The sequence below is a fragment of the Phasianus colchicus genome, chromosome 27, assembly GCF_987193195.1.
Source record: "Phasianus colchicus chromosome 27, bPhaCol1.hap1.1, whole genome shotgun sequence".
In the NCBI taxonomy this organism is placed as follows: domain Eukaryota; kingdom Metazoa; phylum Chordata; class Aves; order Galliformes; family Phasianidae; genus Phasianus; species Phasianus colchicus.
The window spans coordinates 3157185-3183308 of NC_143462.1; the positions used below are offsets into that span (position 1 = coordinate 3157185).

At 52.1% G+C, this 26124-nt stretch overlaps 4 protein-coding genes across 15 annotated transcripts; all 4 read left to right on the forward strand.

The window, feature by feature from the left end:
• Nucleotides 1-713: 713 nt before the first annotated feature.
• ADRB3 (adrenoceptor beta 3) lies at nt 714-4151 on the forward strand. Of its 2 annotated transcripts, XM_090125629.1 has the most exons (3): nt 714-2082; nt 2490-2557; nt 2949-3082. In XM_090125629.1, the coding sequence occupies exons 1-2, from the start codon at nt 836-838 to the stop codon at nt 2527-2529; spliced, it is 1287 nt and encodes a 428-aa protein (XP_089981755.1). In that variant the 5' UTR covers nt 714-835; the 3' UTR covers nt 2530-2557; nt 2949-3082. The 2 variants fall into 2 exon arrangements, with proteins under 2 accessions (XP_089981755.1, XP_089981754.1); XM_090125628.1 differs by lacking the exon at nt 2490-2557 and having other exon boundaries at nt 2949-4151.
• Nucleotides 4152-4222: 71 nt separating this feature from the next.
• LOC116234539 (nucleoplasmin-like) lies at nt 4223-5964 on the forward strand. Of its 3 annotated transcripts, none has more exons than XM_031602214.2 (6): nt 4223-4324; nt 4557-4645; nt 4763-4845; nt 4930-5049; nt 5207-5300; nt 5450-5964. In XM_031602214.2, the coding sequence occupies exons 1-6, from the start codon at nt 4320-4322 to the stop codon at nt 5545-5547; spliced, it is 489 nt and encodes a 162-aa protein (XP_031458074.2). In that variant the 5' UTR covers nt 4223-4319; the 3' UTR covers nt 5548-5964. The 3 variants fall into 3 exon arrangements, with proteins under 3 accessions (XP_031458074.2, XP_089981764.1, XP_089981765.1); XM_090125638.1 differs by having other exon boundaries at nt 4238-4324; nt 4518-4645; XM_090125639.1 differs by lacking the exon at nt 4223-4324 and having other exon boundaries at nt 4362-4645.
• Nucleotides 5965-6314: 350 nt separating this feature from the next.
• LOC116234538 (prolactin-releasing peptide receptor-like) lies at nt 6315-10468 on the forward strand. 8 transcript variants are annotated; one of them, XM_090125633.1, is made up of 5 exons: nt 6535-6678; nt 7032-7194; nt 7273-7363; nt 7519-8027; nt 9321-10468. In XM_090125633.1, exons 4-5 carry the CDS (start codon nt 7621-7623, stop codon nt 9946-9948), a joined length of 1035 nt encoding a protein of 344 aa, XP_089981759.1. In that variant the 5' UTR covers nt 6535-6678; nt 7032-7194; nt 7273-7363; nt 7519-7620; the 3' UTR covers nt 9949-10468. The 8 variants fall into 8 exon arrangements, with proteins under 8 accessions (XP_089981762.1, XP_089981759.1, XP_089981757.1 ...); XM_090125636.1 differs by lacking the exon at nt 6535-6678 and adding an exon at nt 6315-6519 and having other exon boundaries at nt 7032-7363; XM_090125631.1 differs by having other exon boundaries at nt 7032-7363; nt 7516-8027.
• Nucleotides 10469-12506: 2038 nt separating this feature from the next.
• RAB11FIP1 (RAB11 family interacting protein 1) lies at nt 12507-25982 on the forward strand. Of its 2 annotated transcripts, XM_031602215.2 has the most exons (6): nt 12507-12905; nt 16712-17157; nt 17587-18367; nt 19311-21152; nt 21773-21878; nt 22961-25982. In XM_031602215.2, the coding sequence occupies exons 1-6, from the start codon at nt 12559-12561 to the stop codon at nt 23177-23179; spliced, it is 3741 nt and encodes a 1246-aa protein (XP_031458075.2). In that variant the 5' UTR covers nt 12507-12558; the 3' UTR covers nt 23180-25982. The 2 variants fall into 2 exon arrangements, with proteins under 2 accessions (XP_031458075.2, XP_031458076.2); XM_031602216.2 differs by lacking the exon at nt 19311-21152.
• Nucleotides 25983-26124: the final 142 nt, after the last annotated feature.

Genomic DNA, 26124 nt, shown 5'->3' on the forward strand with positions numbered 1-26124 from the left:
TTCCTTCATTGTCAACATTTCCCCATTTGGCCGAAACTTCAAAACGCCATATTTGGAAAGTGCCTGTATTAGAAGTTCCAGTATTTGTATAAATAGCTGATAGTGAAAAAATTGCCTGCCCTGGAGTCTGCCCAGGGGCCTTCGGAAGGAGCAGCGCTGGGAACAGTGATGGGGTCTGGGGTTGGGATGGGAGCAGCACGGTGCCCCCCAACTCCCTGGACATCCTGGAGGATGGAGTCTGGGGATCCCAAAATCACCAGCACTGACTCAAACTGAGGGGGTTGCAGTGCATGGCTACAGAAGCTGAGGAGAGGGTTCAGGCATTAAATGTAGGGGTGAAAGAGCGGCTGTTGGATGATTTCTTTGGGGTGAGGCTGCCATTTTGCCATCCCTGTGCTGATGGCAGTCGGGTCGGTGTCTTCACTGCGTACCCTGGAATGTGAGGAGCACAGACAGGAGCACAGAGCAAAGAGCTGGGATGCAGGGCAGGACGTACAGTAAGGAACTAGAAGCCGTGTAACGTGGAGAATAAGGGCGGGTGGGATGAGGGGCGCAGTTGGGTCCGGCTGCGCAGTGTCGGGGGTGTCCGACCCGGGGGGCGGAGGGGAGGCGGTGCTGCCGCTCTGCTTTCATTGATCTCCGCAAAGGGGCAGCCCGGGGCCGCCCCGTGCCTTTAAAGGCTCCTCCTCCGAGTAGCGGTCGCGGACGGAGTTCGACGTCGGTGCAGCCTCGACGGCGGCGGCCGCTCCGAGCCCCGCTCCGGCCCCAGCAGCCGTGGAGCGCACGGGGCGCAAAGGATTGCACGGAGCTGGACCGCCCTCCCCCCGCCGAAGCGATGACCCCGCTTCCCACAGGCAACGGCACCGTCCCTAATTGCAGCTGGGCCGCCGTTCTGAGCCGGCAGTGGGCGGTGGGAGCCGCGCTGAGCATCACCATTCTGGTCATCGTGGCTGGCAACCTCCTGGTGATCGTGGCCATCGCCAAGACGCCGCGTCTGCAGACCATGACCAACGTCTTTGTCACCTCGTTGGCCTGCGCCGACCTCGTCATGGGCTTGCTGGTGGTGCCACCGGGGGCCACCATCCTGCTGAGTGGCCACTGGCCCTATGGGACGGTGGTGTGTGAGCTGTGGACCTCTGTGGACGTGCTGTGCGTGACGGCGAGCATCGAGACGCTGTGCGCCATCGCCGTGGATCGCTACCTGGCCATCACGGCACCGTTGCAATATGAGGTGCTGGTGACCAAAGGCAGAGCGTGGGCTGTGGTGTGCATGGTGTGGGCCATCTCTGCCTTCATCTCCTTCCTGCCCATCATGAACCACTGGTGGAGGGACGGGGCGGATGAGCAGGCGGTGCGCTGCTACGATGATCCGCGCTGCTGTGACTTTGTCACCAACATGACCTACGCCATCGTCTCCTCCACCATCTCCTTCTACGTGCCTCTGCTCGTCATGATCTTTGTCTACGTCCGTGTCTTTGCTGTGGCCACACGCCACGTCCAGCTCATCGGCAAGGACAAGGTGAGGTTCCTGCAGGAGAACCCCAACCTCAGCTCCAGGGGCGGGCGGTGGCGTCGTCCCTCCCGCCTGTTGGCCATCAAGGAGCACAAGGCGCTCAAAACCTTGGGCATCATCATGGGCACCTTCACACTCTGCTGGCTGCCCTTCTTCGTGGCCAACATCATCAAGGTGTTCTGCCGGCCTCTGGTGCCCGACCAGCTGTTCCTCTTCCTCAATTGGTTGGGCTACGTCAACTCAGCCTTCAACCCCATCATCTACTGCCGCAGCCCCGACTTCAGGAGCGCTTTCCGCAAGCTGCTGTGCTGCCCACGCCGTGCCGACCGCCGGCTGCACGCTGCCCCACAGGACCCGCAGCACTGCTCCTGTGCCTTCAGCCCCCAGGGGGACCCCACAGAGGACAGCAAGGCTGTGGACCCCGGGCAGCTCAGGGAGGACAGCGAGGTGCAGGGGAGCGGCAGGAGGGAGGAGAATGCCCCATCCCATGGTGGTGGCCACCAGCAGCGGCCCCTGGGCGAGTGCTGGCTGCAGGGCACGCAGAGCGTGCTGTGCGAGCAGCTGGATGAGTGAGTACTGTGTGCATGCTGGGAGGGTGCTGTTCTGGGGAACTGCTGGTGATGGGGCTGTGGTCTGATGAATGCAGAGCTGGTGAGCAGGCGTTCTCACTGGGATGGGGTATAGAATGAGAATTGCTGCCCAACGCCTTTGGGGTTCCCTAAACCCCTCTGCCAGGCTGCAGAGCTGAGGTTCTTAGTGCACCCCTGGCCCCATCTCACTTTGTCCCTTTCTGGGAGTGCCCCAACAACCAGAATGAAGTTCATTTCCTCAGGTAGTAAAACGCTACTGGGACACCACGAGTGTGTTCCTGTCCCTGGGATCTCCTCCCTTCTCCTCTCACTCCCGATGACTTCAGGAGCCCCTGCTGCCATGGGGAAGGTGTGGGCTCTTTACATTCCATGCTCTCTCATTTAAGGTTCACCAGCAGAGAGATGCCGGCGGGTCCCTCGGTCTGACTGGGAAAGCAGCAGAGCAGGGAGCACTGTAAGTGTGTGTTCCCTCTGGGAGCAGTGCCACAGGAGACCCCAACGTGTGGCTGCAGCAGGGCCACCCCTGTCTCTGCAGCAGTCCCCTCTGACCAGCTTGGCTGTCCCCTTCCCTGGGGGAGCTCAGCTCTTGGCTGGGTCACAGCCATGTGCCTGCATTGAGCATGTGAGCTGATGCAGGCGTCTGCTGACACATTTCTGTGCTGCCCAGAGTACTTAACCCCCTTTGGAGCAGCTTGCTCTGCAGTGTTTGCATGCTGCTGCTGAGGCCAGGACCCCCTTTGCACTCTCCCCTTCCAGGGGCTCAGCTCCTGGTGTGGTTGCTTTGCACCCCCAGAGTTGTGATGCTGGGGGGATGCACACCATCAGCTCCTGCTGTTTTCTTGCAGATGTTGGGATGGGGACGCTGCGTGGGGAAGGAGGAGTGGCACTGAGGGGGACAACGTTGGAAGGACCCTCTGGTGCATGCACCCACATGGAGAGCAAAGGGGCTCCTCTGGTGCTGGAGAGATAAAGGCAGCAGCAAAAAGATCCTGAGCCCCTCACGATCAGGTTCTGTGCAGCAGCACAGCTTCTGGGGATGGGGACACACTGCCACCCCAGAGGGATTTGCACTGGGACGTGGTGACCAGCAGCTCTGCTCACGTTTAGGACCCCATCTTTTCGGGTTGCGTCATTGGGAAAGGAAAGGAGGATCTCTTGCTGGCAAGTGACTGCTCCATGATCTGCACCAGGTCCTGCTGCTGGCACTGCAGTGAGCTCCTGGGGCAGGGTGTGATGCTGGGAACCACAGCCATACCCTCAGCAAGGGGAAAGCACAGGCGGGAGAGGAGCGAGGGAGAAAGAGAGGCTTTCCTCAGAGCCCTGCACAGTGCTGTGGGTGCTGGCGTTGGTGATGCTCTGCTCTTGCTCTGAAGCCTCTGTGTGTAGGAACAGGGGAGCAGGCAGCAGCACCCCTGCACGGGAGTTCCATGCGCAGCACGGAGCTGAGTGGCACAGAGGGCGCTGTGCGTACACGCGGGTGTTTGTGACCGCACCGTCCCACCTTGCTGGGACTTTGGGGATTATATCGGTTGTAAACGTGCGTCATGGTGACTGTAATGCTTTTGTGTGAAATAAACCTCGGGAACCACTTGGCAGCTTTCACCTGCATCAGCGCCTTGCCCTTCCTAGGGGTAGGGGGGCACCCATCCCCATAGCGCCTGGGGGTCCCTCCCAAGGACCGGGCACAGCCTCTGCGCTGCTCACAGCCCCAGGGAGGCTCTGTGCCCCATCCCGAGGTTTTGCCGGCCCAGCAAACAGCTGCACCATCCCACTCACATTTGGGATCGGGCTGCGGGGACCGAGCGGAGCCACGGCGACCATCCGGAGCCTCAGTGCCACCTCCCGGCGCTGCACGGAACTCGTAACGTGCAACGGAAAAAAAAAAAAGAGAAAAGCAAATTCGTCGGGTCGGTCCTGCAACTTCGAGCCAGTTGTGGCTCTTAGCTGCCATCTGCAGCGGTGAACGGAGGAGCTCCGAGGATGCATTGACAGCACCTGAGAGCCGCTATTTGTCCTCCGCAGCACCTGCGCTGCATTTCCGAATTACAGCGCTGATGGGCGGCCTCCGCTCTTTATTTGCAACACAAGGGGTGCTCGTGTTCAGTGCTTTTTCTGGCCAGGTGGGGGTTGCAGGGCAGTGCGTGGGGCTGGGGTTGGTTTCCATTGAGCGCTTAGTGCGGGAGGAGCCCCTACTGCGGGCTGTGCTGCTGTTCTTAATGCTGTCAGTGTGGTTTTATTCCTCATTTAGCAATGCTATCCCAGCCAAGGAGGCATTGCTCCAGCTGCCTCTAACTCTTGCAGAAAGCAAGCTGTGCTGATGGGAGCTGCCTGCATGCTGCTGCCCTGGCTCTGGACTTTGGGAACCTTCTCTAAGCATTCTTAAATCACTTTTCTTCCACCTGTTGTAATTACAGACCAGCTGAAGGCTGCTTTCTCTGGTGCTCATTCCATAGGAGCTGGTTCTTGGTGCTGTGCAGGATGAGCAGCTCTTCCCCTGCCCTCAGGTCACTGTCGGAGGACAGGACAGCTGCTGTGCTGTGGGGTGAGCACAGTGCATTGCAGGGGAGCAACAAGGGATGCTTTCCCTTTGTTTTCTGCATCCCTAAAATTTGCATGGGAAGCAGCTGGTGCACTCAGGGACTGGGCTGTGTGTCCACAGGCTGTGAGCTGGGTGTGAACAGCCAGAGCTGCGTGGTGAAGGAGGATGATGACTTCCTAGAGCACCTGGTCCTGCTGAGGACGGTAAGGTGTGGGGCTTGCTGGTGTCACCGTGCTGCCCTGCTGTGGGGGCTCTGCTCTGTCATGGGGGCTTTGGCCAACCCACAGATCTCCCTGGGGGCTGATGCCAGGGATGAGTTGCACGTGGTGGCTGTGGAGTCCAAGAACACCTATGGAGACCACAAACCGGTGCCCATCGCATCCCTACGTGTCTCAGTGCTCCCCATGGTAAGCACAAGGGAGAGAAGGGAATGATTCACCCTGAGTAATCTGTGGGCTTTTTCCAGCTCTGGAATTGTCCAGGCTGTGCCTGCAAAGCTCTCTGTGCTGCAGAGCATCGGCTGTGTGGGTCTGGGGGGATGCTCTGAGCTTTGACTCTTTGCAGATCAGTCTCAAAGGTCTGGAGTTTGTCCCTCCTGTCACCTTCATGCTGCAGTGTGGAACTGGACCAGTCTATCTCAGCGGGCAGCACGTTACCTGTGAGTCCCAACTGGGCTATGGGGCTGGATAGCAGCAGGGCTGGTCCTGCAGTGGCTTTGTGGCAACTTCTGCCCTGAGGATGGGGATCCCTGTCCTACAGGAAGCACCCACACCAGGGTGCTGGGCCTGACTATGCTCCTCCCCATAGTGGAAGATGTCCCCAGGTGCAAAGCCCACGAGGAAGAGCTGGTGGATATGGATGAAGGTGATGAGGACGATGCCAGGGCAGCACGGGATGGAGAATAGCTGCAGCTCTGGATGGGATAGATCCTTGCACAAGGACACAACGGGCCTCTGCTTTGGATAGATCCTTCTCTCCATCTCAATCTTGTTCCGAGTGTGCTGCTGCTGGGATGCTGTGGGTTGTGCTGTTGAGCTGTGGGTCTCAGAGCATCCCATTGAGCACCATTGCCCCTTCCCTACACTGGCACCTCCCAGATGGTATTTAAATGAGTGTGTTGTGTCCCCCCTGTGCAGCCCTTTTGCCAATCAGTCTGCAGTCGTAATGGTGGTTTTGTTCCAGTAGGAATTACTCTGACAATTGTTTGGATAAACAGAGTAAGGTTATGTTGCAGCCTTCACAGCAGCCCAGGGAAATGCAGCCAAAGTCTGTTCAGAACAAGCAGCCATTGAAATAATCGAATTAAAGCTCCTAATTGAGGAAAATTGCCCAAATCAGTTATTTGCATGATCCCAGCTGGCTGGGAATTTCTCTGCGGTGGAATAAGGAGCAGAGTTGGGTTCTGGGCTGATGGCACGCTGGGCTGACAGCAATGGGATGAGTTTGCAAAGATGCCCACTGGACACAGCAGTGCTTCCCTACTCACCTTCCCTGCTCTGGGTTTTAATTTCCCAGCCCAGTGTGAGAGCCGTCCTTGCTGCTCTAAAAAGTCAATTAAAAGGTGGCAATTTCTCCTGTTGTGTGCTGGCAGGAGAAGCAAACAGGTAAAGTGCAGTTAGATGGTGATGCAGCTCCTTGCCTCGCTGTGGTACCTTGCAAGGAGCAGCTCTCTGCCCCACAGACATGTGGGGACAGAACTGTCACTCTGCACAAACCACGAGCCATCAACTGGACCTGGCTGCAAAAGCAGTGTGTTCCTTGCATGGCTGCAGCTGTGCTCTGAAACAGGAGGGCTGTGCTTGGCGATGCCTTCACCCCTCCTATGGCCACATCCTGCAACGCAAAGAGGGCTTTGGCATAACCATGGCAACTGCCAGGTAACTAATAGATGGCACTCAGTGCCATGGGAACCAAAGGGGAACCAAAGAGGAGTGAGCGGGGTGCTGGGCTGTGCACCTTCCTGCTGCCCTGGTGTGAGGTGTGCACAGAGGGTCGTGGTCCCATCTGCCTCGTTGTGAGGGTGGCACTGGGTGCAGGTGAGGGTTGGGGCTGACACCAATAGAAGCCCTGAGCAGTTTGTTTAATACACAGCACAGACTTCTGAAATCTTTGGGGTGGGTTTTCCTTCACTAAGTCGGACACAAGAGCCAAAGGACAGCTGAGAACGGGGAGAAACGATCAGAGTAGTGAGCTCTGTGTGGAGGAAGAGTGGGAGGCAATGTATGGAAATAGCTCAGGAAATTAAAGTTTGCCCGCGGTGTGGTTTGAGATGATTCAGTTTGGGAGGGGGGAAGGAGGGAGCTGTGCTGGGGATGCGCTCCCCACGGGCAGAGCCGGCGCCGGTGATTCCCTCCTTGTCCCCCCCCCCCTTCTCTCTCTCCCTTTGCAGCTGATTGAACGAAAGTCCGGCGCGGCTTCGGGGAGGACAGCGGGGACACCTCAGTGCAACCTCTGGGATCGCAGCAGAGGAGCGGTGCAGCCCGGCTGCTGCCAGCCCTGACGTTTGGATTGCCTGGCTAATCTCGTTACGGGGACGGATGAGCAGAGTGCAGGCGCGCAGGGCTGCAACAGTGCAAAAGTAGCAGAGCATCCTTATTCGTTTACCCATTAACGTCCTTTGTGATTTCCAGAAGCATTAGGAGCTCCTTTCTGGCGGAGCTGCGATTCCCTCCTGCGGTGCCGCCGGAGCGTTCCGTGTTCTGCTGCTGAGCTCGGGCTGAGGTGAGTGCATCCCTCCCAGCTTGGGGCCGGAGCTCCTCTTTCTCCTTTCTCTTCCCTCCATGGAGCTGTTCCACTTTCTGCTGCCTCTCCTGCGGGGCTGCTTGCTGGCATCGCCTCTCTTCTGACCCCCCTGCACACCATTCCCTTGCCAGCAGGCTGCAGCAGGGAACTCCCAGACTCAGGGCATGTCCATCAGAGCCACCTGAGCCATTGGGTTTTGGGTTCCTGGGATATCCCACAGCCACCCCAAAGAAGCCATGGAGCTCGGTGGTGATGGTGCCAATGCCAGCACCTCTGGGCTGGCCCTGCAGAGCCGCCCCAACGGCAGCACACAGTTCACTGGGGTGCAGCTCATCCAGTCCTTCAAACCCCTCATCATCCCCTGCTATGTCCTGGTGGTCCTGGTCGGCATCTTTGGCAACTACCTGCTGCTCTACGTCATCTGCAAGAGCAAGAAGATGCACAACGTCACCAATTTCTTCATTGGGAACCTGGCCTTTTCGGACATGTTGATGTGTGCCACCTGTGTGCCCTTCACCCTGGCATACGCCTTCAACCCCCAGGGATGGATTTTTGGGAAGTTCCTGTGCTACTTTGTGTTCCTGATGCAGCCCATGACAGTCTATGTCTCTGTGTTCACGCTCACGGCCATCGCAGTTGATAGGTAAGGGGACTTGGGGGTGGCACCATGGGCAGGATGGGGCTGATGCTGCTTAGTGGTGCAGCTCAGGGTGCTCAGTGCTTGGCACAGAGCTGGAAAAGGAAAATCCCAGCGCTTCTGCTGCACAGGTGCTACAGAAGAACTGCTGTTTGATGGGTTCATGCTCCCAGCTGTAGCACTTCTGGTGCTGTTAGCATTGCCCACTGCGTGGTGCAACCAGACTGCGTGTAGTTTTCCTGGGTGTGGGCATCCAGAGGCTTTGTCACTGCAGCAGTGCCCCTGCTCTGAGCTCAGGCTGGCTGTTGCCTTCTCTGGTGATGCCTGTGGTTTAGAAATGTGCAGATTTGCCCCTGAATAAAAGTTCCATTGACCCAAAATAGGAGGCTGTGCTGTCCCAGCAGCTTCATTGTGCCCAAGTCAGTGGTGGTGACTGTGCCAAGGGAGCTGATGCCTGGGTCCACAATGTTCCCATGCTGCCAGCTCTATCATGAGCACAGCAGGGATGGGCTCCAGCAGTGTCCCAGCACAGCCTTTTTCCTCCACCTCAGAGCAGAGAGATTTTCCTCCTGGGTTTTCATCCTTTGCTGCACCAATTTTCATCAAAATTACGTTGCGTTCTGTCACCTGGATGGAGAGTGCTTGTGCTTTCTGAAATGGACACAGGCAGGACCTGATGGTAGCGTGTGTGGGGAGGGAAATATATAAAAATTGTGTTTCCATAAATACATGGCTTCATCAGAGAAGCTGCACAAGCCAGGCAGAGCCCAAACAGCTGATATTGGGGGAGAGAGCCCTGTAGCAAAGGGGGAAGGCAGAACCAAGGGAGGATGAGGTGGAATAGCTGAGAAAACTCCGTGGAGCTGTGCTGGTGGGTTGAGGTATCACTTGCATGTGCTTGCCCCATTCTTTTGCTCTTCACCAAAGCTGCTTTTTGGGGGTGGAAGCAGAAATTTGAGCTGTTCCTACTACAGGGGCATCCACCATGAATCATTGCTGAGCTTCATCTCGTGTGGTTCCATCCCAACCCCTTTGGCTGTGACACACCCTGGCTGCAGCTCTGTGCACTCCCAGCCCATGCCCAGCTCTGGTGCAGGGGATGCTGCAGTGTGGCTGTGCCCTGACCACAGGCAGAGTGTTCAGTCTCTCCCTCAATGAAGCACAGCTGTTATGCAGGACAGAATGGGAAGAAGCCACGCGAAATCCCAGCGTTGCCATGATGATGGTCTGGGGTGGGAAACGCGCCCTAACCCTCCATCCCCACACTTTCAGGGGGTTATGGGGTGCTCTCTCCCACAGGTACTATGCCACCGTGCACCCCCTGAAGAAACGCCTGTCGCTCACCAGCTGCATCTATGTAGTGGGAGCCATCTGGTTGCTATCCTGCGCCCTGGTGGCCCCTGCTGTGGCTCACACGTACCACGTGGAGTTCCAGCAGCAGGGTTTTGCCATCTGCGAGGAATTCTGGATGGAGCAGGAGGAGCAACGCCTGGCCTATGCCTACAGCACGCTGATTGTCACCTACATCCTGCCTCTGTCTGCTGTCTCCCTGTCTTACCTCTGCATCTCTGTGAAGCTGCGTAACCGAGTGGTGCCTGGGCATCCCACACAAAGCCAGGCTCAGTCCGACCGCCTGAGGAAGAGGAAGATTTTCCGTCTCATCGTGCTGGTGGTGGCTGCTTTTGGGGTGTGCTGGCTGCCCATCCACGTCTTCAACATCATCCGTGACATCGACATCGACCTGATCGACAAGCACTACTTCCTGCTCATCCAGCTGCTGTGCCACTGGTTTGCTATGAGCTCCGCCTGCTGCAATCCTTTCCTCTACGCCTGGCTGCACGACCGCTTCCGTGGGGAGCTGCGCAAGATGTTCTCCTGTGAGCCACGAATCCTCCCAGCCAGCCACTGTGCTGCTGCTGTGCTCTGAGCTTGGCGCCAGCACTGGGGTGTCGTTGTCCTGAATGAATGAAATAAAGCCCTGGGAAAGCCAAGCGGTGTTCGGTTGGGCTGTAGTTAGCTGCCTGTCGTGTTAATTTAATAGTAAGACTTTCATTAAATCCATGATTGGGGGTTGAGAATGGAATTTTTCATGAGGTGGTCACACCTGGTGGGTCTCTGTGTGTATCAGCAGCGTGTGCCCCGCGTGCATGGAGCTGTGCTCAGGAATTGTGGACTCATGGAGTCATAGGGTCATTTGAGCTGGAAGGGAGGCCATCTGATCCAACTCCCCTGCCATGAATTGCGGTGCCCGCAGCTCCATCAGATGCTCAGAGCCCCATCCTGCCTGACCTTGAAAGTCTCAAGGTTGCACCTCTCTGGATGACTTGTGCCAGCGCCTCCCCATCCTTTAAACAGCTTTTTATACTCAGCCTAAATCTCTTTTAGCTTGAAACCATTTCCCTTTGTCCTGTTGCAGTAGACTCTGCTGAGGCATTCGTCCCCATCTTCCTTCCAGCCCCATTAGGTACCAAAAGGTGCTGTCAGGTGCCCCTGCAGCTCTGTGTCCCCATGACCCACACCCCTGGAGCTGTCCTCATTCCAGGCAGCTGTGAACAGCAGAAGATGTGCTGACCCTTCCCCGGCTCATTTGGCCACTGCCTGGGTGCAATTTGCTGTGGGCTTGAGCCTCAATTTGCACTGCCTGTGATTGCACATTGTGTACCTAATGGAGCTGGCTATTTATAGCTGATGGGCTCTGCTCTCCAAGGCAGGGACACAGCTCCGGAATTGCTGTTTTCATACTTAATTCCAATTGCTGGAGGGGCTGTGCTCAGCCATGGCCCAGAAGAAAGGGCAGAAGTGTGGGCACAGGTGGGGCAACCCATGTGCAGCCTGGAGGCTGAATCTGGGGGTAAAACAGGCAGTGGGGATGGTGGGGGGGATCAGTGTGGGGCTCACAGCCCAGGTGGGTTCTGTGCCCCTGGGGGTGGAGGAGGAGGAAGAGGAGGAGGAAGAGGCACTCCTGGGGGCAGGGGTGGATGAAGAAGGGGTTGGAAATGTTCCTGTGTACACCTGTGCACAGGCATATACCTGTATGGACACACCTATACACACACCCCTATATGCACACACACATGTACCTGTATGGGCACATGCCTGTGCAGACACGTGCAACACTTTACAAACACATCTGTATGCACACACATCTGTGCACAGACCTGCACACACCAGTCCACACCTGCACACATGCACACATCTGTATGCACACATCTGCACATAGACAAAGACCTGCACACACACCTGTATGCATATACACACCTGTATGCACACACCTGTACACACTCACCTGCACACGCACAGGTTTGCACACATCTGCATGCATGCAAGCAGCTGTGCACACACACTTGGACACACTTGCACACAAACACCTGCACACTCACAGCTGCTCACACTCACCTGTGAATATGCACACCGCTGTATGCACACATCTGCACACATACAGTTGTGCACATGCACACAAACACACCTGCACACACATCTCTATGCACACACCTGCACACAAACAGACCTGCACACAAACACACCTGCACGCACACACCTGCACACCTATGCACACACATCTGTATGCACACACCTGCACACCTGCACACCTGCACACACACAGACACACTTGCACACACGCCTGCATATACACAAACACCTGCATGCACACACACTTGCACACAAATACACCTGCACCCACACACATCTGCACAACACCTGTATGCACACACCTGCACACAAATACATCTGCACACACACCTGTATGCACACACACCTGCACACAAACACACACAACTGCACACACACACTTGCACACGCACACACCTGCATACACACACCTGCACACATGCACACACTGGCACACACACATACACACCTGCACATACATACACACCTGTATGCACACACCTGCACATGCACACCTGCACACATACAGACATCTGCAAACACGCACACCTGCACACACACACCTGCATGCCCCTGCACGCACACACACATACACACACACCTGCACCCACACACCTGCATGCACACACCTGCACGCACACCTTTATATGCACACACACACTTTTATATGCACACACACTCCTTTATATGCACACACATGCACACACCTGCACTCACACACCTGCACGCACACACCTGTATGCACATACCTGCATACACACACCTGCACACATGCACACGCACAGACACCTGCAAACACGCACACCTGCATGCACACACCTGCGTGCACACACCTGTGTGCACACACGCATATGCACCCACACACCTGCACACAAACACACGCACCTGTATGCACACACCTGCACGCACACACACCTTTATATGCACGCACACACCTCTATATGCACACACATGCACACACACGCACACACACGCACACACACCTGCACTCACAAGCCCCACCCACCGCACCCCCAGGCCCCGCCCACCAACCGTAAGCCACGCCCCTTTTCTCCAAACCCCGCTCACATCTCGCGAGGTCACGCCTGAAGATCACGTGACACCGCGTCGGGAGTTTCCGGCTCCTCGTCGCTCCGCACCGCCCGCCATGGCGGCGGCGGCGGCGGCCCCGCGCTGGGTGCCCACCCACGTGCAGGTGACGGTGCTGCAAGCGCGGGGGCTGCGCTCCAAAGCGACCGACGGGCACGGCGGCAGCGACGCTTACGCCGTGATGGCGTTGGGCCGCGACAAGTTCTCCACGTCGGTGGCGGAGCGGTGTCAGGGGCAGCCGGTGTGGAGGGAAGAGGCGACGTTCGAACTGCCGCCGCCGCCTCGACCGGCGGCTCTGCGCCTCACCGTGTTGCACCGAGCGCTCGTCGGCCTCGATAAGTTCCTGGGCCGCGCCGAAGTCGATCTGGCGGCGTTGAGGGAGGACGGAGGGCGGCGGCATTGCAGGTGAGGGGACGGAGGGACCGGCGAGGTGGGGGTCGTTGGGGGGAACCTCAGAGGGTTTGGTGATGGCGCCGAGCTGAGCGGTGCGGTTGACGCGATGGGGTGTCGTTCAGAGGGACCTCAGTGGGCTTGGAAGGTGAATCTCAGCGCGGCAAAGTGCGAGGTTTGGCAGTTGGGCTGGAGGAATCCCAGGCGTCTGTGCGGATTGGAAGGAGCGGCCCTTGAGAGCAGCCCTGCACAGAAGGACCTGGGGGTCCTGATGGATGAAAAGCTGAACGTGAGCCAGCGGGGTGTGATTGCAGCTTGGAAAGCAAATGGGCTCCATCAGAAGAAGGGTGGCCAGCAGGGACAGGGATGTGATTGTCCCCATCTACTCTGCTCTTATGAGGCCCCATCTGCAGCACTGCGTCCAGGTCTGGAGCCCCCAGTACGAGGAAGACACAGAGCTGTTGGAGAGGGTCCAGAGGAGCCACAAAGATGAGCAGGGGGCTACAAAGACAGGCTGAGGGAGCTGGGCTTGTTCAGCCTGGAGAAAAGAAGGCTGCGGGGTGAATCATTGCAGCCTTCAGGACCTAAAGGGAGCCTACAAACAGGAGGGGAATCAACTCTTGGAAAGGGTAGATAACAGCAGGACAAGGGGAAATGGTTTGAAGTTGAGGAAGGGGAGATTGAGGTTGGATGTCAGGGGGAAGTTGTTTGCTATGAGAGCGGTGAGGTGCTGGAACAGCTGCCCAGAGAGGTTGTGGATGCCCCGTCCACCCCTGGAGGTGTTCAAGGCCAGGTTGGATGGGGCCCTGGGCAGCCTGGGCTGCTGTGAAATGTGGAGGTTGGTGGCCCTGCGTGTGGCAGGGGGTTGGAGCTTCATGATCCTTGAGGTCCCTTCCAACCCTGGCCATTCTGTGATTCTATGAAGGCTCTCGAGGGGCTCTTGGAGGGATTTGAGTGGTTCTGGGGGTCCTTTGGGGGGAGCTGAGGGGGCTGCTGAGAGCACCTGAGGGAACACAGGCATCCATCCCGTGGAGCTGCAGTGGGACCTGACAATATGGAGGTCAATGGGGCTCTGAGCCCTGCTGCTGTGGCACTGCTGGTGATTGGAATGAGGCTTCGGGGCTGTGCTCAGCTTTCCTCTTTAAATATTTACATGTGAGAGCCAGCAAGTCACGCTGAGAGCGATGAAGTTATCTGGAGGAGCTCTGTGTGTTGGCAGCACGTTGTTCATGGGCTTGCATCAGGAACGGTGTTGCCAGCAGGAACAGGGAAGTGATTGTCCCCCTGTGCTCTGCTCTGGTGAGGCCGCACCTTGAGTACTGTGTCCAGTTTTGGGTTCCTCACTGCAAGAAAGACATTGAGGCCCTGGAGCGGGTTCAAAGAAGGGCAACAAAGCTGGTGAGGGGTCTGGAGGACTTGTGAGGAGTGGCTGAAGGAGCTGGGGTTGTTCAGTCTGGAGAAGAGGAGGCTCAGGGGAGACCATATTGCTCTCTATAACTACCTGAAGGGAGGTTGTAGTGAGCTGGGGGTCGGCCTCTTCTCTCGTGTAACTGGTGATTGAATCAGAGGGAATGGCTTCAAGCTGCACCAGGGGAGATTTAGGCTGGACGTTAGGAAATTCTGCTTCTCTGAAAGAGTGGTCAGGCACTGGAATGGGCTGCCCAGGGAGGTGGTGGAGTCACCTACCCTGCAGGTGTTCAAGGAACGTTTGGATTCTGTGTTGAGGGACATGGTTTAGTGATACCTATTGGTAATAGGTGGATGGTTGGAGTGGATGATCTTGGAGATCTTTTCCAACCTTGGTGGTTCTATGATAGAATCATAGGGTTGAAAAGGACCATAATGTGCATCTTGTTCCAACCCCCTGCTATGTGCAGGGTCACCAACCAGCAGACCAGGCTGCCCAGAGCCACATCCAGCCTGAATGCCTCCAAGGATGGAGCATCCACAACCTCCTTGGGCAACCTGTTCCAGTGCGTCACCACCCTCTGAGTGAAAAACTTCCTCCTGATATCCAACCTAAACCTCTCTTGTCTCAGTTGAAACTTAGTTCAGGCAGGGAATGAAAGCACAGTGCTGCCAGCACTCATGGATTTGTCTTAATGAATGCTTAGCAGAGCTTAATCGCATGTAAGAGCAGATAATTCGGTGTTATATGGGCTCATGTCACTGCTGGCTGTAAGGCTTTGAGCAGGAAGGTGTCTCCTTTAATGGGCTGTGCAGCTCTGTGTCATACTTACACCTTTGGACATACACAGCTGTGCGGTGCCCTGAAAGCCCTGGGGTGGTTCCTGGAGCTTGGGGCAGCACCAGCACTTTGTGATGTGGTTTGAGACAGCACTGAGTCACCTTCCTCCTGTGCTGTTCACACCGGTTTGGTCAGTGCCAGGTCTGGGTCGTGTTTGTTAACAAAGCTTGTGAAGTCCTAATTAGCACATAGCTGTCATTAGAGGCTGTGTCAGGCTATAATGTGTTTACATGCAGAGCCTCATGCTTACAGCCAGCGAGTTGGCATGGGCTCCTTTCTTTGTGTTGAGACCAAGGGAGAATCATGGAAAAGTACTACTTTGGTGCTCCTGGGAAAACTGATGGTGTTCCCCATCATTAGCATTGATTTGCTCTTGCTTTCCTGTTTGGAGCCTGTTCCTTCCATCATCACGTAGATGTTGTGATGGCATAGAGCATCAGGGGCTGCTGCTGAGCCCTGTGCTGTGAGCTGGGTGCTGGCCAGAGCCACTGCTTGTGTTTCAGAGTGGCTGACAGTGCTGATTGTTTGCAGCTAAAATTTGCCTATGCAATACAGGTAGCTCCTAGAAACTACATGATGCAGAACAAAGTCTGCCCTGTATTTTGCTGGGATCAAGCATGGAGGGTTGCCCAGGGAAGCTTCCCACAGCCTTCGCTTGTTCTCTTCTGCTTTCTTTTGTTCTTCAAAGCAAATTGCTTTTTCTTATTCTCCTCCATTGCTTCCATGAAGTACTGAAGTGTGAACTCGATGGAGTTCTGCCCAGTGGAGGCAATGTCAATGTTTTCCAGGCGTCCTTTCTATCAACTCAGTGGAGGGAGGACGTCTGCAGCTCTCTCAATAGACACAAAATAAACAAATACACTGGCATGCAGCACTGATAACCTCCCTTCTCTGGCACTACCGTGCTTTGAATGTCATTGAGGGGGACGTATGGAGCTGGAATTGAGCAGTGCAGTGCAGGCAGGTGCTGGGTTTGCAGCTTGGTTCCCATTCTGTGTCATGTTTCAGAAGGGAATAAGGCTCTGCCTGTAGCAAATCTCATGGTTTGACCCAGTTGCTCTCTCACAGAGCTGAGTGGAAGTCCCAGACGTTCTGTAACGCTTGTTTTGGATCTTGCTGTGTTGATTAGGGGTTCTTTAGCTTAAGAAGCATTACCATAACTGCTGAAAAGGAGCTGGAATGAAAGGTATGAGGGTGTGGGAGGCATGCGTAACCTTTCTGGTACAGTGTCAGCAGCTCCCTTTGCACTCACTTCAAAGCCTTAATCTGTGAATTTCAGGAAGTCTGAGGAAAGTACAGGAAAAAAGTGGCAGAGCTGACCGAGGTGAATTCCATGTGTTGTTTGTAAACCCAAGCACAAAGACAAATCTCACTAACAACTTTCTCCTCACAGTAAGAAGTGTTTTCCCGTGGTTTCTGGGATCATACGATGGTGACGTCGTCGTAAGATTAAAGGTTTTGCTTTTTTTCTGCACTGTAGGCTTTTTGCATTCTTCTAACATCAGCACCCCGTGTTAAGTTATTGGTGTGTCTGGGGAGCTTGTTTAGAATACAAATCTCATTGTTTTTGCAGGTGGTACAAACTGCGCTCCAAACCAGGGAAAAAGGAAAAGGAGAGAGGAGAGATCGAAGTGGACATCCAGTTCATGAGGAGCAACTTGACTGCCAGCATGTTTGATTTGTCCATGAAGGACAAAGCCCGCTCTCCATTTGGCAAACTCAAGGACAAGCTGAAGGGGAAGCGGAGCAGTGGGCTCTCTGACACAGCCTCAGCCATCGTGCCCAACACAACACACTCCCCAGCTGATAGCGAAGATGAAGCATCTGAGAAGGAAAAGAAGAAATCCAAATTCAAAACGCTGTTTTCCAAACCTGGCCTGCAGAAAACTTCCCTCTCCCAGTCCATGTCGGTGCTGCCCACACCTCAGCCCGTGGCTGCCAGGGTCAGGCTCAGGCCCACTGATTTCCAGCCACAGTGGGATGATGATGAGGATTCGGAGACCTCTCCAACCTCAGAACGTGAGTATGCACCATTCATGGGGCTGTGCTCAGAGTCATGAAATCATAGAGGTGTTTGAGTTGGAAGGGACCTTTAAAGTGTGGTCCAACTACCCTGCAATGAACAGGGACACCACAGTTTCATCAGGGTGCTCAGAGCCACATCCAGCCTGATCTGGAATGTCTGCAGGTACAGACATTCTCAGCTAAGCTTATCTTGGGCTGGCTTAGCAGCCATGAGCCTAACCTGCAGTGGTGTGGTTCCATAGTGGGTATCTGGTGGTTGTAGGTGCTGGAAAGCTGTGTGCAGAGGGCTGACAGCACTGAGGGACCCAGAGGATGTGGACATGGCCAGTCTAGTCACACTCAAGTTGTTGCTGTGATCAGTTAATGAGTGTTAATAGCAAGCTTCAGAGAAATCTTGAATTTCTCCCCATTTATTTTTTCCAGAAACCTTTGAAATTCCTCTAGATGAGAAGTCCTCTCCTTCTGTATTCAAACATCGTAAAGCAGCAACTTTGGACAGCAGGCAGCTAAACCAACCAGCTGCTGGCAACACCAAGAAAGAAGGGCTCTCTTTATTTAGTGGCCTTAAATCTAAAAACGATCCAGTTTCCAAATCCAGTTTGTGTATCAATGGCAGCCACGTTTATATGGAAGAAAACACCCTGAAGGACAGCACTCCAGCTTCTTCTCCCTCTCCTCGCAACTTCAGGAAGAAGCAAGTCTCTGCTTCAGAAGAGAACCTCTCTTCCAGGTCTACTAAAGGACCTGAGGAGGTGGAAAGAACGTCTCCCAGCAACGCTTTGTCTGGGTCTGCATCCTTGGAGACCTTTAAAGCTATGTCTTTGCCATCATACAAATTGCTGAGCAGTGAGGGATATGTGGAAACCAACATTCCTGTGAGTGTTGAGGTTACCAAAGAGACCAAAAAAACGGACCAGAAAAAATCTGCCTTGCTTTCCCTGGTCACGGGGAAGAAGGAAGCAGCAAAAAACAGTGATGCTGAAAGTATTCCAGACAGAACTCAGAAGGAAGAAGAAAACAAAGCTACAGAAGAGAAAAGTGAACAGGAGGCCAAATATCTTGAACCTCTAACAGATCTGAGCAGAGGAAATCCTTCAAAAGACAGTCAGCCAGAAGTCTTCACAAATAAGCAACCGCTCAACCCTTTTGAGGAAAAACCTGAAAAAGCAGCTGCACCAGCAAAGACCAAAGCTGTCAAACCCAGGTCAGTGCATTTGCTGACATAAATAGTGACCCACAATGGTTGTAGGTTTAGTTAGGGTGCTTCCTACCACAGACCAGCACTTCTGAGCTTGATGTGCTGCACGCAGCAGCAGCGTGCCTCTCAGGGGGAGGGGGGTTCCTGAGGGCTTGCTCACAATTATTTTTTTAAATTTTTCAATATGAATAATAGATTGATATAGGGATATTGCCTGTAAGTGATGCCAAAATAGCAGTTCTCTGAGCGCAAGCATCTTTTCAGATTCTGGGGTAAGTTTCTTGCTGGCTCTTTTTGCAGAAACTAACATTCTTCTGTCAGAGCTGCGTGCCTTGGAACATATCCAAGGGCTGAAATATCAGTTCTAACATCTCTGCTTCTCCCTTCTGTTATTTGCTGTGGTCTTCAAAAGAGTTAACCTCGGAGCCCTTCTGCTTCTGACATTGTTCACAGCAACAGCAAGTACATCTGTGGCATTTGAACTCAAGGCTTTTTCGGAAATTCTGCTCCTTCATATGTCTGGTTGTGTGTGATTTCATATATATATGTATCTGTCTATATATATATATATGTGTGTAAATACACTTGTCTTACTAATAAGGCTATGTTTTGCCTGCCTCTAACTCTCTGTTTTCAATGCTTCTTCCTGTTTAAACATCTTGCACATGAAGTGTCTTACTAATGAAAGTGCTTGGGATGCAGAAGTTGAGGTAGTGCTTAAAAAGCAGGTGTGGCAGTAGTCTGAGTATGCAGATGGCAGCAGAAGCATTTTGACATCAATCAGGTGATGTGAGGAGCATTTAAACTGGAGTCTGTTAGGCTCCTGGCTCTCTTGCTGTGTAATTTATCTCCATTGTCAGGCAGTGGTTCAGTCTGGTGCTGAAGCTTGTCTGTTGCTGCCTCGTGTTGCATCCACAGGTGACATGCAAGTTTTTTGTCCCTTTTGCAGACTGGGCGTGTCTTCAGAGGATGAAACCAAAGCCACTCTTCCTATTCTTGCACCTGATTCCCTTCCTGCTTATCTGTCTGTGCACCACATCAGTAGTGACAACAATCCTTTTGTTTCTAAAATAGGACAGAAAGTACCAGATGACTCTGAGGGCGTTACTTCTGCATCTCTTCCTTCTCCTTTCACTGCAGAGCTTTTAAGTGGCAAGAACCCCTTTAATCCCAGCTGGGGTAGGGAGTCCCCAACCCTGGGTTCTGACCACGTTGCCATCCCTTCATCCCTTCACCTTGCAGCCTCTGCTCCCAAAGGGCAGGTTTCTCATAGTGGCAATAATCCTTTTGCTTCTGAATGGGGCCGGGGTCCTGAAGGCTCTGATGCACGTGTTTCCATGTCTCCTCTGCCTGCACCTTCTCTCCATTCTGGTGGTCGTTTTAATGGCAATAACCCATTTATATCCAAGACTGGATGGGGAGTGGATGCACCAGGTCTCACAGCTGTCACTGCTTCTTCCCCTGTTGGCCTTCCTGGTGATGGAGACAATTCCTCAGCAGGACTTTCTGCTGATCTGAGCTACTCTGCTGTCACTGCTTCAGAGAGCTCTTTGAGTGTGGCTTCAACTTGTAATGTAAATGCTGTAGCAAACTCTCCTGGCACTCTTTCTGTCAACCCTGGTGTGGCTCCAAAGAGTCAGTGTGATTCTGTACAGGTGCAGGTGGGCCCTTCTTTAAATACAAGCAAGTTAGTGCTCTTCACAGAGAACAGTGCTGAACAGTCACCTTCCTCTGAGAGTAAGCTCAAAGACAAGCAGGAGGTGTGGAGTGAAAAGAGGAGGGAGGAGCATTCACCCACATCAGAGCCTCAGGAAGCTCCTCCATCTCCAGTGGGATCTGTGAACCCAGCCCACACACAGCCTCCTTGGGAGGCTGCTGCAGAGAGAGCTGGCAGGGAGGGGGCTGTCACACCACAGCCTGCACCACGGCTGTCTTTAATGCAGAAATGCCCCCCAGTTTCTCAGGCTGATGAATTAAGTGTTGGGCCTTCAGGGGAGGGTGAGGACTCTGCATGTGGCCTTGCTTTACAGAATGAGAAAGCCCCCAGTGCTTGTGGGTGCCTCCCCCAGAATGGCTCAGTGACAGCCCTCATTCCACCAGGAAAGCTCAGTAGTAGCAGATGTGTGAAAAAGGAAGGGGACGAGGATTTGTTTGATTCTCTTCCAAATCTGAAGTCTGCCCTTTCAGTTACTGGAGATCACAGCGTGAGACTGGCTGCCCTTCCTGCTATTCCTGAGGCAGGCTCTGATGATGAGCTGCAGGATGACTGTCAGGAAAACCATGATGTTGCTGCAGGTGATCAGAACGTTTCAGAGTCTGTAGGTAGAATGCCTTTGCATGAGAACCAGGAGGGCTGTGATAGCTCTGCTGCAGGTAGAGTAACTCTGTCTGCAGGAGGAGGAAGTGCTGTGCCTGCAGGAGGGCACGGCCATGGAGTCAGCAAGCAGACACCTGACTCAGGTATGACGTCTCATTCCAGTGAGCACAGTCATTTTGAGAAACAAGTAATAAGTGCTGGTGCTGGGGAGTGTGCAGAGTGTGACTTCTTTGAGCCTTCTGTTTCCTCTTCTTCCCTGTCGTGTTCTTCCCAGCCTTGCTCCTCCTCTCTCTCCCTCTCCTCTGACTCCCCAAGTCAGAGAGCAGAGTCTCCGAAAAAGCCAACAGCAGAGGGCTTCGCAGATAAAGCAGGAAATTCTGGCAAGAAGAAGCTTCTTCAGGCATGGGTTTCACCCTCTGAAACGTACCCTAACCAAACTCAACAGAGTGGTGAAACCATGTCTCCTAAGCACAGGTGAGAGAACATGGGAACTGCATTGAAGGTACCTCAGTGCTGAGAGCCTTGCCCTTGATGTTAGCATTGCCTTTGATATGAGCTTTGCCTTTTCTTGCTCTGTTAGAACCAGCACTATGAATCCTGAGCAATAAAAGAAAACGCCTCTTGACTTTTTATGGCACAAAATCACATCAGATAAATTGCACTACCTGTATGTCCCAGGATAGCAGAAGCATTTGGTATTTTGCAAGAACCACAAATATACTTTCATTAAGAACTCATACACTGGTGCACAGAAGATGGGAATAACTGCTGGTATTACTGCCTTCTCCTGTGGACTGACCTTGCTTTTCCTTTGGGACATTGTTTGGGATATATTTCCCTTGTTACTGCTTCTTTATCTCCAATGCCTTAAGTCAGTAAAGACAGTAGAAAGAACTGGAGTGCACTTTGAGAAGCCTGTAGCTGAGGCAGAGATGCCTTATCTTCCCAAAGTAGAATCTTTTATCTCTGGAGTGGGAGGGAGCGCAGAGTAGGAATTTCCCCCAATTTTTCACTGTATTTGTTTTCACTCTGAAGATGTAGTGCCAGTATCATGTGTACTGCTTGAATGACACGAGCCTTCTGTAATGTTACAGACTTCATCCTGTGAAGCCAATGAATACCACAGCAAATAAGTCCCAAAGCAAAGACCTGAACGTCATCAGCACTATGAATGAGAAGCTGCTTGAGATGAACATGAAGGTAGGGTGGAGAGAAGCACTTCAAACTCAACTCCCATACATTGCTTAGGATCGTGTCTCCTGTTGTGTATCCCATGAGAAGAACTGTGCTTGTGCTCAGACCATGGGGAATGTGCTATTTCCTTTTGCCCTTCCTCGGAGGTGGGGGCATTCTTTATTATTTTCTTGCAACTCATCAATAATAGCATCAGAGCTTCCTGTCTGTGCAGGGGTTTCTGAGTGGAGGGGATGGAAGGCTGCTGCCTGACTGCCCAGAGGTGAGCAGGAACATTCAGAGCTGCAGCTGAGTGACACTGCTGTGCTGCCCTGGTGCCTGGTCCTGCTTGTGACATGCAGGAGCTGCATAACTTGGATCAGCAGGAAAGATTGGACAAATTAGTCACTGTTGATATGCAAACGTGATTAGTCTGCAAAGCTTCTTTTTGCCCTGAAGTAAGTTTGTGGATCTTAAAGATAGGGAAAAGGTATCCTGGGGTGGCTGCTGCCTTGTAATGTGTTGTATTAATATCCTCTGCTTCCTAAAAGCGTCGCTTTGCAGCTTGTATAACCACTCAGATTTAATGAGTGGGTTATTTTTTTGATAATCTTGGTCTTGAGAGACCTCTAAAGCTAATCCTGCAGTGCCCTCCTTCTGGGACAAGTGGAAAAGAAGAAAGTTTTATTTAAATGGTATAAACTATCACATTGAAATATTTGTTGAGTTTAAGAGTTAAAGGCAGAGTTTTCAGTGTGTGTTGTGCTGTGTGTTTGTGGTGGTAATCTAAAGAAGAGTGAAATGCCTAAGGCCTACGTGAGAGTTTGTGGGGTCAAATTCAACCTGAATTTGACCTCCCAGGTCTTCAGCATATTTCAGGTCTGTGCAGTCATAAAGTTTTAATGAGCAGCATTCCAAGATGCCATTTAGATTGGATGTACCTCTACAAAGGTGGGAAGCATGGTAATACTTCTGAAAAGCAGCTTTGTGTTGGCAGATGGACGTGTAAAGCAGTTCCTTGCTGCCTGAACTCCAAACCATCTCCCAGAGAGCATTCAGTTCTTGTCTGCAGTGCCCTTGTGTGAGATGACCCTGCCTTTCTTTTGCAGAAATACAATCCTTCGGATCCTGCCTATGCTTATGCTCAGCTCACACATGATGAGCTGATCCAGCTGGTCCTGAAACAGAGGGATACAATCACCAAGAAGGATCTCCAGGTGCGTGAGCTTGAAGACTACATCGATAACTTGCTTGTCAGAGTCATGGAAGAGACCCCAAACATTCTTCGTGTTTCAACTTCTGGAAACAGAAAAGCTGGAAAGATGTAGGAGCTCTCTGGACGTCAAACAAAGGGCTGAGTTCCTGCCAACAGAGTTTGATTAATAAGGAGACAACATGAAATAGGTGGTACTGCTGTGCTGCCTGCAGACAATGAGCTCTTTTCTTTTTCTGGCTTGAGCAGCCATCAGCAGTTGGAGTAATGCTTACATCAGCTCTTGTACATGGAGCTTAGAAGTAGAGTCATTTACCATATTTATTTTTTGGCCTTTTTCCATTATTTGGGAAGATTTGTTCAGGCATTTAATCCAAAGTCTGATTGCAATAGGAAGGATGAAGGGTTTGTTGTTGTTTTGTGTGTTTTCCTTGCCAGCAAAGCACTGCTGATCCTTTGATGAAGATTTTTCATTGTTGTTTTTTAGCAGCTTTGATAGATCAGTTACTCATCTGTCTGCATCTGAAGTTGTGGTGCAATATAAAATCTCATACAGTAGAGCTTGAGGATTTGATTTTTACTTTTATCTTTTGACAACTACACTGGAGGAGTCCAAAAAATGAATGCTTCAGAACAGAGCTGTGTGGGCTGCATTTTAAAAGTAATTAATGCCCTGAGTGCAAGTTAAACCTCAGATTGGAAAGGAAGAAGCAAAGCAAAATTAATGACACAATATAAGCAAAGCAGTTCTCCAAGGGGGGAAGGCTTACAGGGTTTTAAATATGGATGTTGTGGGATATTTGTCTACCATGGGAAAAAGGAGTAGCAATGGATTTGGGCTGATGGTACGTTGTGTTGGAAGCTCTTCTCCACTGGACTTAAATTCCTGATTTGAAGGTTGTTTGAACAGGGAAGACAAAGGTACAAACATCTGAATTCTGCTCAGTAGTCCTGGATTGGTGTGGATTTCTCTGTACACATGCATGGCCTGTGGCTCTTGTATGAAAGTTCTGTGACAGTTTTGGTGTCATACCATTGCAGTTTATTACATGTAAATGCCTTGAATTTTGGAGCTTACTCTGGAGCAGCCTTCAAAATCAGGCTTAAAACTCATCTCTTTTTTTGTGTTCAGTGTACAAAAGGAACCAAATTCCACTCTCACCCTGGGATGGGAGCAGTCAGAATATCAGCACTCAGATCCAGTTGTGTTCTTTGTGACTTGAGCTCAGAAAGAAATGAAAATTTCCTGCTGCTGGCTTTGCAAGACAATCAAATATTCCTTAATTTGTGGCTTCTTTGCAGCTCAGTAGAGACAAATGCTTCTCACCATCGCCTCAGACAGAGAATAGCAGCACAGGGCTGTAAAGCAGCCACTACAGCAGGCTTTCTCCACTGAGAGTTAAACATGCCTCTGTTTTTCTTGTGGTGATCTCTCATCAAAGGTCAAACAAACCAGATTTCTTTGCAACTCTTAAGTTTATCAGAGTTTGTGTATGCCTTGAAAGAAAGCTGGAATACCAAATGTGTGTGTAGCAGAGGAACACAGTGAGTGCTCCTACCTTCTGTGGTTGAAGTAATCTATTAATTAGGTCACTCCTGACGTAGCCTGAAAGGAGTTTCTAACAGTTTTCCTACAGCAAAGCACTTTATTGAGGGATTGATTATTAACCTCTTAGCAATAATCTTACTATTTTCATAAAACACTGAAAATTACTGGAGAGTTCTCAACTAAATACTGTATTTTTGTAGTGAAAAGTAGTTAATATATTATCCTAGAGATGTATACGTTGATTGGAAAACTCAAAGCATGCTGTTAATCACATTTTCTTACTGTAATTGGGCGGACTGCTGAAATCTGCCCTGGCAATCAAAGCTCTCCTGACAGCTCTCCTGCATCAGAAGTTCAAATCAAAGAAAACCTTTTGCTTTAAGTGTCTTTAAGAGCCTCTGAAGACTTGAGGTGGTACTTTTCTGTACCCTCTTCTGTGAAAGATGGCTCTGAGATGCAGAAGTTCTGAGCAGTACCTTCAGCTCCAGAGTGCTTTGGGTGACACTGCTTAGCATTGCTGGGAATGGATGCTGCTCCTCGTGCCTTGAAATAGCAGCAGGATCGAGGAGTGCTTTGCTTCCCCCCCGTGGATCTCTGGAAAGAAATGGTTCCCAATACCTCATGGATAAACTTGTCTTCTAGCCTTTATTCCACAGCTTTCTGATTTTTCTGGTTTAGAGAGTCAGAAAAACCAGTAGTGCCTTTGAACAACGTAACAGTTGCAAATCACAGATGCTGCTGTTGGTAGTCATCACTGGACGCAGGCTGAGGAAGGCCTGAAGTGCTTTTATGGTTCTGACTTTAGCAGTGAGGGCACTGCTGTGTCTTTCTGCTATGCTCTGTGATGCTGTGCATGGTGCTCTTGCAGTCTGGATTTCATGAAGCTTTTACAGTGGGTTTTGTGCATTCCTTTGTGCTTTTCGAGGTTCTGCACACAAACAAAATGGCAGTGTATGCTTATGAGTCTCCTTAGAGACAAAGCCTTAAAACTTGTACTGTCCTTTGCCAGGTACCACTTTGCCCATTGAGGTGTATGGCCTTTGCATTGTGGGTTTTCTCCTGTGGTGACAGGTGCTGCTGCAGACAGCGCTCCTGCATGAGCCACACTTCCATTCTGCAGCTGTGGAAACGTGGCACAAACTTCATACCTCCATCTTTGGTCAGCAATACTATTTAAAGCCTTTCTTTGGTGTAAGGGGTGCTTACCTTGATTTTAAGGGACCTAAGAATCGAGTGCATTTTCTTGTTTGATTACTGAAGGACCTATATGTATTTTTCCCTGTTTCTGGGGTCTGCTTTTAGTGCAGGTACTGTTTTTAAACCCCCTTTGGGTTTGTGGAACACTACAATAAAATTACCTTAATTCCAATGTCCTCATCGCTGTGTTTTTTTTCCTCTATCAGAGGGAGAGGCAATGGGTGTCTGAGTGCAGCTCTGTTTGTGATGGTCAGAGTCACCTGATTTCTGGCTAACATCTCCTAATGGAAGTTGTGGGATGCTGGGTATGTTCT